Source organism: Zalophus californianus, chromosome 3 (genome assembly GCF_009762305.2).
Source record: "Zalophus californianus isolate mZalCal1 chromosome 3, mZalCal1.pri.v2, whole genome shotgun sequence".
Taxonomy (NCBI): Eukaryota; Metazoa; Chordata; class Mammalia; order Carnivora; family Otariidae; genus Zalophus; species Zalophus californianus.
Window position 1 is genome coordinate 123,906,639 of NC_045597.1, and position 12,497 is coordinate 123,919,135.

General features: G+C 49.2%; 1 protein-coding gene across 17 annotated transcripts in view; it reads left to right on the forward strand.

The window, feature by feature from the left end:
* Positions 1 to 12,497, forward strand: part of TANC1 (tetratricopeptide repeat, ankyrin repeat and coiled-coil containing 1) — a 229,698-nt gene that overhangs the window by 207,389 nt on the left and 9,812 nt on the right. For all 17 annotated transcript variants that reach the window (XM_027591492.2, XM_027591493.2, XM_027591495.2 and 14 more), the window contains 3 exons: positions 8,183 to 8,316; positions 10,370 to 10,493; positions 10,818 to 10,993. In XM_027591492.2, the coding sequence (XP_027447293.1) occupies positions 8,183 to 8,316; positions 10,370 to 10,493; positions 10,818 to 10,993 (434 nt within the window). The remainder of the gene's footprint in view (positions 1 to 8,182; positions 8,317 to 10,369; positions 10,494 to 10,817; positions 10,994 to 12,497) is intronic.

Consider the following 12,497-nt stretch of genomic DNA (forward strand, 5'->3'; position numbering starts at 1 on the left):
AAAGTACATAAAATTAGTGGAAATTCAGATTTTGTCAGTCAAAATGAAGTAGAAGTTCTTGATTGTTTTTGGCCTAAAAGCATGGCAGAGGGGTAACCCAGGACCCTAGAGGGTGTGGGGAGGGAATAACCCAGGATGAGTGTGGTAATCCCGGAGGGTATGGGAGAGGGAGTAGCTCAGGACCCTCAAGGGACGGGGGCAGGGATGGGATAACCTAGGACCCTATAAGGGGAAGGACAAAGCCTGGTAATGTAGGACCCTGGAGGAGGGGCTAACCCAGGCTCCGGAAGGAGGGAGATGGGCATGAAGGTCGCCCTAAAGTAGAGATTTGGGGGTAAGAACTAAGGGGGCTGGGTTTGTCTGTACCCTGTCTTCTTCCTGCTCTGGCAGACCCCTGGGGTTTGCCCCTGGCATGGGTGCGCTGTGGAGAGCCATTCCTCTCTGCTGATAGGACAGCAGAAATCAGCTACCTGGGTGTGCCTGCAGGTGAGGGGCAGGGAGTGGGACGTGCTGAAAACCCCCACAGTGCAGCTCAGGTGCAGATGAACCGGAAGCTTGACCACTTACCGTAATTCTGTTCATCGCTTATAAAATGTTGCTTTTGCTGTGCATAGAGTCCATCCTTCCTGTGAGTAGTTCCTTATTGTTCATTAAAAAACCACAACAAACTTCTGCTTTTCAGCATTAGAAACTTGTACTCCTCTGCATTTACATAGCTCGGAGCATCTGTACCTACACTGCTGCTCGTTCTTTCACTCCGTGGAGGACTGTGCGTGGTTCATCTGCACTTCCACAGAAAAGTCCTAATTGTTTCTTTCAAATTCTTATTGAAACGTTTGGATCCTTCCTTCCTTGCTTCCTTCCTTCTAGGCTGAATGTGAACTTGTATAGAGTGGTTCTGTGGAGGGGCGTCTGGGTCACTCATTCGGTTAAGCATCTGGCTCTTGGTTTTGGCTCAGGTCGTGATCTCCGGGTCCTGACATCGAGTCCTGCTTCGGGCTCTCCGCTCAACAGGGAGTCTGCTTCTCCCTCTCACTCTGCCCTTCCCCCCACTCATGCTCGCTCGCTCGCTCTCTCTCTCAAAATAAATAAAATCTTAAAAAAATAGGAACGGTTCTGTGGAAATGCCCCCTTTAACCCTGACCCCTTGCACGTAACTATCCTCCCTGCATGGCCAGCCCCTGAAGGAGAGCGAAACCACATATTATACATGCTTTAAATAATTTGGTGTGTAAGAGAATCTATCAGAAAATGTGAGCGTTCTCAGCACACTTTAGAAGTGACAGCTCTTAAAAGCTGTGTTCACGTGATAGATTTTTTAGAACAAAAAAGTCTGTATGAAATGTGATTTATGTTGTCCATATTTTAGGAAATTGTTCTCAAATTGAATTTATGTTATTTATAGTACACATTATTCCTCAAGGGGTTTGAAGAGGCTTATTTGAAATAATACATGAAAGAATAGGAAAAAACTAAAGGCAAGAACAGGACAGAGGAAGCAGCACAGCATTCCCGCTCCAGTTTTGGCCTTAGGATGCCATGTGACCGGAGTCTGAAGGAAACATCGTCATTGTTGATTATTCTTTTTGTCTGTGGGAGAAAGCTTAACAGTTCTTCAGAAGAAAAGTGTTTTCTGGTACTCTTGTTCCAAAACAACATTCATAGTCTGCTTGATTAGTCGGATATTTTTTTAAAGGAGACTTTCTGGAGGCAATAGCAGAGGAGTTAGGATCTTGGACTTCATATCCTATTTCTGCCTCCCACTAGCTGTGTGACCTCAGGGAAGTTGGTTAACTTTTCTGGGCCTTATTTTCCTCATCTGTAATACAGGGTGGGTGAGACTTGCCTCGTAGAAGTTAGTTGTGTATTAAATGAATGTATGCATTTAAAGGGCCATGAAGTGTCAATGTAGGAAGCATTTTATAGGTGTCATAGTAGGATATTAATACATGTCAGGATCTTCCTATTTCTACTGAGAGCATGGATCCAGGTTCATTCAACTGTTTAGATTTAATTCCTGACTGATCGTGATTGGCTCTGGGTTCAGGGCAAATCATGTAACAATTCCTTCACCTCAATAAAATGTACCTAACAATCATCTCATTCAAAGGATTCTTGTCAAGATTAAATAAAAGTTCACCCACAGTATTTTACCCAGAGCTTGGCCACTGTAAGTGTTCAACAGATACAGCGTATGCTGCCAGGGTTGCATAAATTGATTGTTAATATCTAATGTTACTTATGTAGACATTTTGTCTTGGCAGATTGTTGAAACAGATGTTTGATAAAATCTTAGCTACTTTGTGATTATTTTGCAGGTATGAGGGACGGAAATGGATTTTGGTTACACGTGAAGTCCTGTTTTGTGGCAATTGTACATTTTATTTCCTTATTGAATTCCTTGGCCATTTGAGGTTCATGTTTTAATCCTCATACAGAGACTGACAGTGTGTTTGTATAGAACTTGTAACATGTCAGGAATGTCCTGGTTCCTCAGATTTGGTTCCTGCCTTGTTTTCACCTCCATAGGTAGCTCACTGGGAGCTGGGACCATGTGGTGGGGAGTCCGCGTTTTATGTGATGCTCAGTTGCCACCTGTTGCCTGGTTACACAGATGCCCTCCCCTCCTTCCCGGCTGCCACAGGCCCTCCTGGGGGACTTGTGCCAAACGGAGAACACGAAGCAGGGGCTGAACGAGGATGGCGTTCCCAGCAACGACTTGGGAGACTCATGGAGCATTTGGGCAGTGCTGGCTGCCCGCTCCTAAGGGCGCCGAGCCCACCCGGCAGGAGGGCTTTGTTCAAGGCTGGGGGTGCTGGAGGCTTCTCAGGGGTTCATCTCCCAATGCAGTGGTATTTTTCAGTAAAAGTAATCTTTCTCGTGTTTCGTTTTACTCTTTACCTTGTTGAGGATTAAATCAAATAACTGCGTGGCCTCTGTGGAGATGAAGAATTTATAGCTATTGGGAAGTTGTTCTTCTTTTGAACAGAAGCCCTCCCTTCCCCCTCAATGATGGAAGCAAGTGCCCAAAAAAGCAAGACCGGGAGATTTGGCTTTTATAAATCTTCCCTCCATTGCTGGAAGGTGGAGCAGGGGTCGTTGTCTAGCTTTTGTTTGGGGCTTAGTGCTGCTTTCATTCAGGCCTTGGACTTTGGGGGCCAGGCTTTCAGCCAGCCCAGACTCAGAAGACAGCAAAGCCAAACACAGCAGTGGGGCGGGGGGGGCAGCCTCTCCAAACTACTTAACCCATCTGTTGTTGGAAATCAAGGGAGAGGGGCTGCCATTCCCAAAAAGTCTTTTTTTAAAATCATAAAATCCCTAATTACAGTTTACCTTTTAGATAAAATAGCTGAGGATTTTCCAGCATTGCGTGTGTAGTCTTTACTTCTGTTCTTCTCCCTTACTGTTGAGTGGGGTTTGTCCAGCGAGCCTCTAGTTGAGGTTCAAACATCGCTGCCTTTGGCACATCTAATGGTTTCCATCTTGGTTGCAACTAGAGTTGCATTTATGAGAATCCTGCTCATTACTAATGTTGGCACTTTCCTCTTTTTAATCTTCCACTCATTTATATAAAAGGTAGAAACGCTAGTTTATTAGGAAATAAAGTGCACCAATAAACATAAGTGTGCAAGCGAAGCAGAGCCAGTTTGTCCATGTCACGCTCTCAGCCGTCTCGGCCGGCAGGACTACCCCTCCTCAGGTGTAGACTCTGCTAATGTGCCCGCCTCTGGCCTGGGAGGGTGGTGTGGGTACTCAGTGTGTGATGAATGTATGAAAAGGTCGCTTTCTGGAAGTGGGAACCACCTCTGTGTGCACTGACCTGTCACCCTTCTCTCAAAGTCTCTAAATTAGGGGCAGAAGCATCTGAGGCAGAGGGGAGGGGGGATAATTATTCATCGTTCAAACCCTCGAGCCTGCACCTGTGTATTTAAGGGACAGATCTGCTATAAAATGTTATAAACAGCCCTGTTTACAGAATGACTGAGTTCTGGCAAGTTGACAGTGGAGTTTTTGTAGGTCAGACCTTTGCCCAGGGAACTTTAGTGTGTCAAAGATTCCTGCAAATGATCCAGTTTACAAAGAACCATATCAGATGTCTTCAGTAAGTTCATATTATTGAGAGTAAATTGGGTTTTCTTAAAATGAACTTCTGCCGTGACAAATCTCATGCTCTGAAGACAGGACGGTATTGCTGAGGTACAATTATTCAGGATCGTCAGAGGATATATGCTTTCGTGGGAACTTAATTAGAAAATGCCATCTTGTTAAGGAATTTGCGAGTAAACGAAATTGTGTCCAATTTGAGTCCTAGAAAGTGCCATGTGTTCACGTTGATTTTTAGAGTTTCCGTTTTGTGCCAGGTCTTTTTTTGCCTTTGTCTCCAAATTTCGTTGGCCAGAAGACAGGCATTGGCCCTCTGCCAGGGTGCTCGCCACTCCTGCCCTCCCCCCTTCCTTTCTCTGGCCAGACCGAGTGCACTGACCCTCCTCCGAGTTGTGGTCAGCTCGGAGGTCAGCCTTTCCAGCAGCATAGCCAGCATGCCTGAGTAGGGTCTTGCCTGATGGTGTTTGTTTAAGCCTGTGGTTGACTATTCTTCAGTCTTCCTTGTTTCCGAAGATGGGGTCCTTCAGTCTGCAGCTGCTGTAGCTTGAGGTGCACTCTAGCCTCAGGGGTTTTGAGGGATGAGGCCAAAACTATTCGCTCTGAGTAGAGAAAGGGACACGCAGGTCCTGCTGGTCTGCATCACTGGAAAACGAGAGCATGTCGTTGGGACTGTGGGCGCAGAATGCAGGCCATGGTAGGCCTGAGCTGACTCAGCCGACCCTGTCTTTCAGCCTGTGCTCCTCGGTGCTTTCTCATCTCAGAAGGAGGTCGCTCACCGAACACGTAGCAGTCTGGCTGCAGAGGAAGAGAAGGGAGGCCAGCCTATGGCCAGGCCCAGGGTGGCGCTCTTGGCCGCTGCTCACGGCTCGGGCTTCAGGCTTCTCTGGCTCCTCGGTAGAGCACGCGGTCCTGTTTCTAGTGCCGGGCTGTCATGTCTGCTATGCCGCTGTGGCCAAGATTCAATAGCAGCGGCGCCAGACACCCTGACCAAAAGGCCCCATTTACACTAGGGATGGAGCTTGTTCACCAAATACAAGGTAATGGCCTGTGAGTGAGCTGCTTCGGACCTCCTCCAGCGCCAGGGCCCTGAGTATGCTCCTTCCCTGGCCGTGGCCCCGCCTGGGGCGTGCGTGCGGGTTCGTTTGTTCGTTCATTGTGTTCCTGCTGTGGGCCGCTGCGGCCAGAGGAGGGGTGAGGAGGAGACCCCTGCCTGGAGGAGGGTTGCAGAGGAGCAGGGGGTCCAGGGGTGGCTTGCTGTCCAGATCATGTCCGATCCCTCCAGATGACGCACATAAACACGTGCTCGTGTTCTTAAGCAGTTGTTAACACTAGCGTCACGGCTGGCACGGACTGTGCCGGGCGTGCCTGGCACCGCCGGACCCAGGACCCGCTAGCTTAGACTGTAATGCAGACAGGATCACCTCCGCCACTGGTTTTCAAACATTCTGCGTATGGGAACCCCCAGCCCTACCGCTGTACGTTAGTATATAAAACTGATTTAAATACTGTTCCGTTTCTGGTATATGTTGGTAATGTACTTACAAGTTTCGCTGTATGATGAGTGGCAGTGAGCCTCTTTGTGTAACACACATAGGAATGGCACCAGCATTCGACGCCGCGCAGTACCTTCCACTCCATCTCCATCCTGAGAAAGTCAGCAACGCAGATGGCAGCTGTTGTTAAATGTGGCTCTTTTTGTAGTCATAAGAAATTCTCTGGCCAATGACAGGAAAGCATTATTGAGATGGCCCAATGACAAGCTGCTCTGGTGACGCATTCCCTGCCTCCGGGACTTGGGCCAGGATGAGGTGAGGGCTCACTCGCATTTGGAAGGAGAGCCAGGGCTTGCTCTCCCCACCATCTTCCTCAGCCTGACCTTCACATCCTCAGGGCCCCGAGGGTAGGACAGCTGGGCACATTTGCTCACGAGTCCTGCCGCCTTCCTCACTTCCCCGGTACATGAGGTCCCTGGGACGGGCGTGGAGCACCTCTGTGTGAAGAGGTGAAGTCACCGGCCCTCTGCACTGTGTCCCTGGGGACGGCCCGAGGGGACGTCTTTGTTTCTCGGAGGAAACTGCTCTTTGTCACAGGGAGAGCAGGCCCAGACGTCAGGTTCACATCCTTGGGCGTGTGTGGCTCCTGGGGCTCGGAACTGTGGCCAGGCTGGCTGGCTGTCCCGAGCGGGGTCTGAGGAGGACAGAGGGCGGAGATGTGCGTGTGGAAGGCAGGGCTTGTGAGCACTTGGCTCCCCTAGGCTTGACTCCCGTGGGTTCCTGGGAGAGCAGGGCTCAGACCCTGGGGTCCACAGCTGAGCCAGGCCGCCCTCTGGAAGGGGGTGCACCACTGTGGTGGAGCTCTGTTTCTGCGTGCCGTAGGACCACGTCACCCTCCGTGTTCTTTTGCGTGTTGTTTCTTTGAACTGCAACAAAGTGGTGAGACTGGCCAATGTGTTGTGTGCCTTCAGCTGCATATCGTTTGTCATTGCTATGTGGTGTTCCCCTAGTGGACTGGACCGTCATTTGTCGATGCATTCCCACCACTGACGGCCATGGGGTGGCTTCCAGTTTGCGGCTGCTCTGAGGACATCCCTCAGTGCGCTACGGGGGCGTCCCCAGGCACGTGTCTCCAAGTGGGGCTGCTGTGTGATGGAATAGGTAGGTCTTGAACCAGTGGTGTGAGAGTGTGTCCGGTTCTCGATTAGTTGGATTGCTCATGAGGCTGGGTACTTCTCATGAGTTCATTGGCATTTGGACTTTACCTTTTGCAAAGGGCCTAGTCCCGTGTTTTCCTGATTTTCATCCTGAGATGTCTTACTGATTTGTAGGAACACTTGACCTCTTCTGGACGCTGGAAATGCGTCCGTGTGAGGCTGTGTTTAAAAACAGAGTTGCCCCAGGCCGGCGGCAGGAATAGAGCCTCTCCTTCCTCTTGTAGATGCTCCCTCCTGCGGCCTCACTGCCCCGCCACCTGTCCTTCCCTCACTGAAGCTTGTCGTCCTGGCCTGGGATTGTCCCCGGAATTGACGACGGTCCTCTCCCCTAGACGGTGATTCACGAGGCGTAGCAGAGGACCCCCTTCTCACTGAACCCCTCTTTTTAGCACGCCCCGTCAGCAGTCACGACCTGGGGGGTGAGGGGGCACAGTCACTGATGTGGGGGCCTCGTGAGAACCTTTTCGATGTACTCTCTCTCCTTCCATGCTGTTTCTGTCTTATCCTTGGCCGACCTCCCCAGAATACCAGTGCTACCAGCAGGCCACTCACTGCTCAGATTCTCCCTGGGCTGTTCTCCTGAGCACTCAAGACCCTCTACAATCTGATCCCCTTTTCTTGCTTTCTTGACATTCTTCATCCAGCATCTTGGCTGGTTACAGAGATTCTCAGCTCCATAAAGATAGGAGCGGTTTGATATGCCCTTGACTCTCTCAGTAATTACTAGTTCTTGTTGGTTGAAATTTATGCCTTTATGGGAAGAGGCTGAACTGGATAAAATACTGATCTCTGTGTGTGTCGCACCATATTCTGGGTATCTCTTGCTGTGGGGAGAAAACAAACAAAAGCCCTAAAAAGCAAAATAAAACAATAAGACAAAAATCTAGTGGCTCCTGAACCTACAGTGTGGACTGGGCTTGGTAGGGGTGGCTCATGTCTGCTCGCCTGCTTTACGTGGTGTGGCTAGACTCTGGGGATCCGTTACCAGGACAGTGCACGCACATGCTTGCCGGATTGTTGCTGGCCATATCCTGGGACTGTCAGCCACCCACAGGCCTGGATTCCTCTCCCTGGGGGTGTCACTGCAGGGCTGCTCAGGCTTCCTCCCACCATGTCAGCTGGGTTCCAAGAATGAGTGTTCTGAGGAGAAGTAGACGTTGCCCGTCTCAGGACCTGGCCCAGACACTGGCATGTCGTCATTTCTTCCATGTTCTGTTGGTCAAAGCTGTCACAGAGCCCAGCCGGGTTCGGGGGGGCGGGGAAGGATGCAGAGCCGCCTTCCTGTCGGTGGGAGGATGATGTGAGACCTTGTGGCCGCTTTACCCCTGCACACTAACAGACTCCCCCTCCTCTGTGACCCTCCTGTAGCCCTGACTGCCGCTGCCGGAAGAGGCAAGCTGGAGGTCTGCGAGCTGCTGCTGGAGCACGGAGCTGCGGTGTCTCGGACTAACAGGAGAGGGGTCCCACCTTTGTTTTGTGCAGCACGCCAGGGGCATTGGCAGGTACCTGGTGGGCCCGTGAAGGCTGCAGAAGCCACGGGTGGGATAGAGTTCACTGTGGCCCGTCTCTCTCCTGGGGCCACGTGCAGCTCTGCTGAGCCCTGTCTTTTTCACATACTTGGCTTCTGCTTGTGCTGTCAGTTCTCCTCAATAACCACAAACGTTTGACAGGCAAGCACAGTCCACCATTGTAGGCTGGTAACCAGGAGCTAGCCTGGGGCGGGGGAGACCCACAGCTGCTTCCTTTCACCCAGCGAGGGAATGGGGAGTGGGTGCACCCTGTCACCATAACAGAAGACTTGCTGTGACACAGCTGTTATCGTGATGGTGTCACCCATTCGTCCAACACACTTGGAAGACGAGTGGTTCTGTTGTGCTCTTTAGAAAAGGACACATTTTCTCTCTGGTCCAGCACTGTGATTTAGGCTGGTTTCTTTAATTTCTTTCTTTCTTTCTTTTTTTTTTTTTTAAAGATTTACTTATTTGTTAGAGAGAGAGAGAGAACACAAGCATGAGGGGCAGAGGGAGAAGGAGAGAGACTCTCAAGCAGACTCCCTGCTGCTGAGCGCAGAGCTCGATGTGGGGCTCGATCCCAGGACCCCGAGATCATGACCTGAACCAAAACCAAGAGTCGGATGCTTAACCGACTGTGCCACTCAGTTGCCCCATCAGGCTGGTTTCTTTTACTAGGAGTGACCTGTTGTTGCCTTAATTCAAGGGAGCAGCGGATCCTTGAGAACAGCAGTTCGGTCATTTATTCATTTTGGAAGCAGCGGCCATGGACCAACCCCATGCCCGGCATCAGGTTACACACAAGCTGCAAACAAACAAATGGATCCTACCATGTCCATTATAGGAAGAATTTTCTAGATCCAAGTTTACATCATGGAATCGTGTCACTCCTTCTTGCTAGTCCCATTGTTAGGAACCGCAAGTGCTCCCCACCAAGATTTTGGCCTTTCAGTTCCATTTCCCCAAGAGCTGGACTTGTACCCCCTGCTCCCTGTTACCCTCACAACTCTGTGCTGCCCTGACTCATCCTCTCTCTCCGGGTCTCAGTCTTCCTAAATCGTGGGGAGGTTTGGAAAGAACATGTCAGAGTATCAGGAACAGGGAAGCATCTGGAATATGCCACCTTTTGTTGTTGTGGCCATATAACAAATACCAGGCCAGAGGGGGGACTCTGGCCCACCCCCTATATAAAGGCCCTCCCACTGGGATGGTAGTTGTAAGAGAAGCCTCTCTGGTTTTTTGGTTTTTTTCCCCAGCCTTATCACCATGCACCAGTTGAAGGCACGGTTCTGAGGCTGGGAATCTCTTCCAGGAAGCTTTGCTAAAAATTGCCTGCTGTGAAGGTCAAACCATCCACTAAGCCCCCGAGGCTTAGAAAAGCAGATTGCTTGGGGGTGTGGTGGGTGAACGCTTTCCTGCAGTCTGTGTCCTCCTACCAGAGTGTAGCTGTAGCCGCACCACGGGACCCATGACCTTTGCCCCCCTCTTTAGTTCTCCCATTTGCCCTGTTGTGGCGGTTTGGTCATTGCCTGATTGCGATTGGTATCTCCCCTTCTCCACATTACTGTTTATGCCTTATATGTGCATGTTTTATTTTATTTTTTTATTTTTTATTTTTTAAAAGATTTATTTATTTGACAGAGAGACACAGCGAGAGAGGGAACACAAGCAGGGGGAGTGGGAGAGGGAGAAGCAGGCTTCCTGCTGAGCAGGGAGACTGATGTGGGACTCGATCCCAGGACCCTGGGATCATGACCCGAGTCGAGGGCAGATGCTTAACCGACTAAGCCACCCAGGCGCCCCATGCATGTTTTATAGGTATAGTAATGAATTGGGCGTCAAAAAAAAAAAAGTATATATTTGCAAGAAGATTCTGTTCAAAGGAATCCAGTGGAAAGATTTCACAGGCCCTACAAATCACACAACTTAGGCATTTGAAGAAGAGAATCCTTTGCTACTTTTAAGTGTAGAAAAATCTGCCTGGGTAGAGAGCACAAGATCTGAAATGGAGCAGGGAGATTGTAATTCCAAGTGTTTCTTTCAGATTGTTAGATTGCTTTTGGACCGCGGCTGTGATGTGAGCCTAAGTGACAAGCAGGGCCGGACGCCCCTCATGGTGGCCGCTTGTGAAGGACACTTGAGCACCGTGGAATTTCTCCTTTCCAAAGGTAGCGGCATGGGAGCCCCCGCGGAGGTTTCTTTCAGAAGGACAAAGCAAAGAGCTTTGGCAGACCCGCTGACAGTACTTTCTGATTCAAGTTTGAGAAGTCTTTTTGTTACGGGCATTTTCTGATTTACACATAAGTAGAAAGAATGGGCAGTGCATGTAGTACTGTACCCATTACTCAGCTTCAACTGCGGTGATCAGTTTGCCAGCTTCAGATGTCAGAGGCTTGATTGCTGCGCCGTCAGCACAGGTGTTTGCGGCTATGAATCCGTTTGCTTCTGGGCTCTGTCTTACTGAGTTCATGTTCTTTGCGCTGTTCTTGCAGGTGCTGCCCTTTCTTCTCTGGACAAAGAGGGTCTGTCGGCATTAAGCTGGGCTTGTCTGAAAGGTCACAGAGCAGTGGTCCAATTTCTGGTTGAGGAAGGAGCTGAGATAGACCAGACGGACAAGAACGGCCGCACTCCCTTGGACCTGGCCGCCTTCTACGGTGACGCAGAGACCGTACGTACCCACAGGTGGTCGTGCTGTCCACCTGCACCTGGGCCCACGCCGCGGAGAAACCCGTTCCCAGAGTCGAACCATTCCTGGAGTGTGTGGGAGGCCATGTCTGCGTGTGGTCAGCGTGTACGGGCATGCTGTGGGGTAGCTTTCACTTTTATTCTGTGACATGCAGTCTGTTCCAGAACTTGAGTAGAGATTTTAATAGACTCTTAAAACCTTCAAAATACACAATTACAAGCTGCGTCTTCGGCAGACGCATAATTGAATATGTATACAAACATGCATATGTAGTTTTATTTTCTTCTTAGTAACCCATATAAATAGAATTCCTGTACAGAGCATTTCCAAATCGCTTTATGTATATGAGAAATTACTAATCAGATAATTATCTGGTTTGTTTTTAAATGGGTGTGCCATTGTCTAGAAATAATATAAAATCCTTAGGGCATTATCTTTTAATCTCTTTGCCAGATGCCTAAGTCTAACAGAGATAAGAAAGGACAAAACATTAATAAGCTAAGAACTGCAAAATGTCTTTCAGGGCAGAAACCATGTCTTTGTCAGGTTCCGCATGCCAGGCACTGAGCAGGTGTTAAAGGAATGTTTGGCTCCTTGAGAGTTACCACTTTTGAAGAAATAATTATGTCTCATGTGCAGATTAGCCAGAGAGACAGATCCTGGGTTGCTGGAAGCAAAGGAGCTTGGAACAGAAGCTGTCCTTGCTCTGCACGTCTTGCCTTGATGCTTTTAGGAGGCAGTGATGTTGGCGTTCAATGGTCTCGATTTCCTGGGCGGTGTAAACTGTACTTAATGTCGATTTTCAAAAACAGCTGTGTAACTAAACTTCCCATATCCATACTTTTATGTTTCAGCTTATGTCACCTTACCAAATCCTAGTTCATCAGTATATTAGGGAAGCGTGAAGGAGCTTAGCATTCTAGTGTAATTTTTTTTTAATTGTGATTTAAAAACCCACAACATAAAGTTTACCATCTTAACCATTTCTGAGCGAAGAGTTCAGTAGTGTTACGTACACTTCACATGACTGTACAGCTACCATCCACACTTTATCCCGTAACCCTGAAACTCTGTACCCACTCAGCAGGGCCTTGGTTCTCTCCTCCTGGAGCCCTGGGCAGCCACCATTCTGCTTTTGTCTTTGTGAATTGACTACTCTAGTACCTCATCTACGTGGAGTCCTAGAATAGTAGTCCTTTAGTGACTGGCTTCTTTCACTAAGCATCATGTCTTCAGGGTTCATCCATGTTGTAACCTGTAACAGGATTTCCTTCCTTTTTAAGGCTGAATAACATTCCATCATGTGGCTCTGCCACATTGTGTTAGTCAGTTCATCTGTCCATGAACACTTGGGTTACTTCCAGCTCTTGGCTGCATGCAAGTATCTCTTCAAGATCCTGTAAGCTCTTCCAGGTCTATCTGTGTCCTTTGGGATATATACCCCTACAAGTGGGATGGCTGGATCCAGTGATAGTTCTGTTTTTAA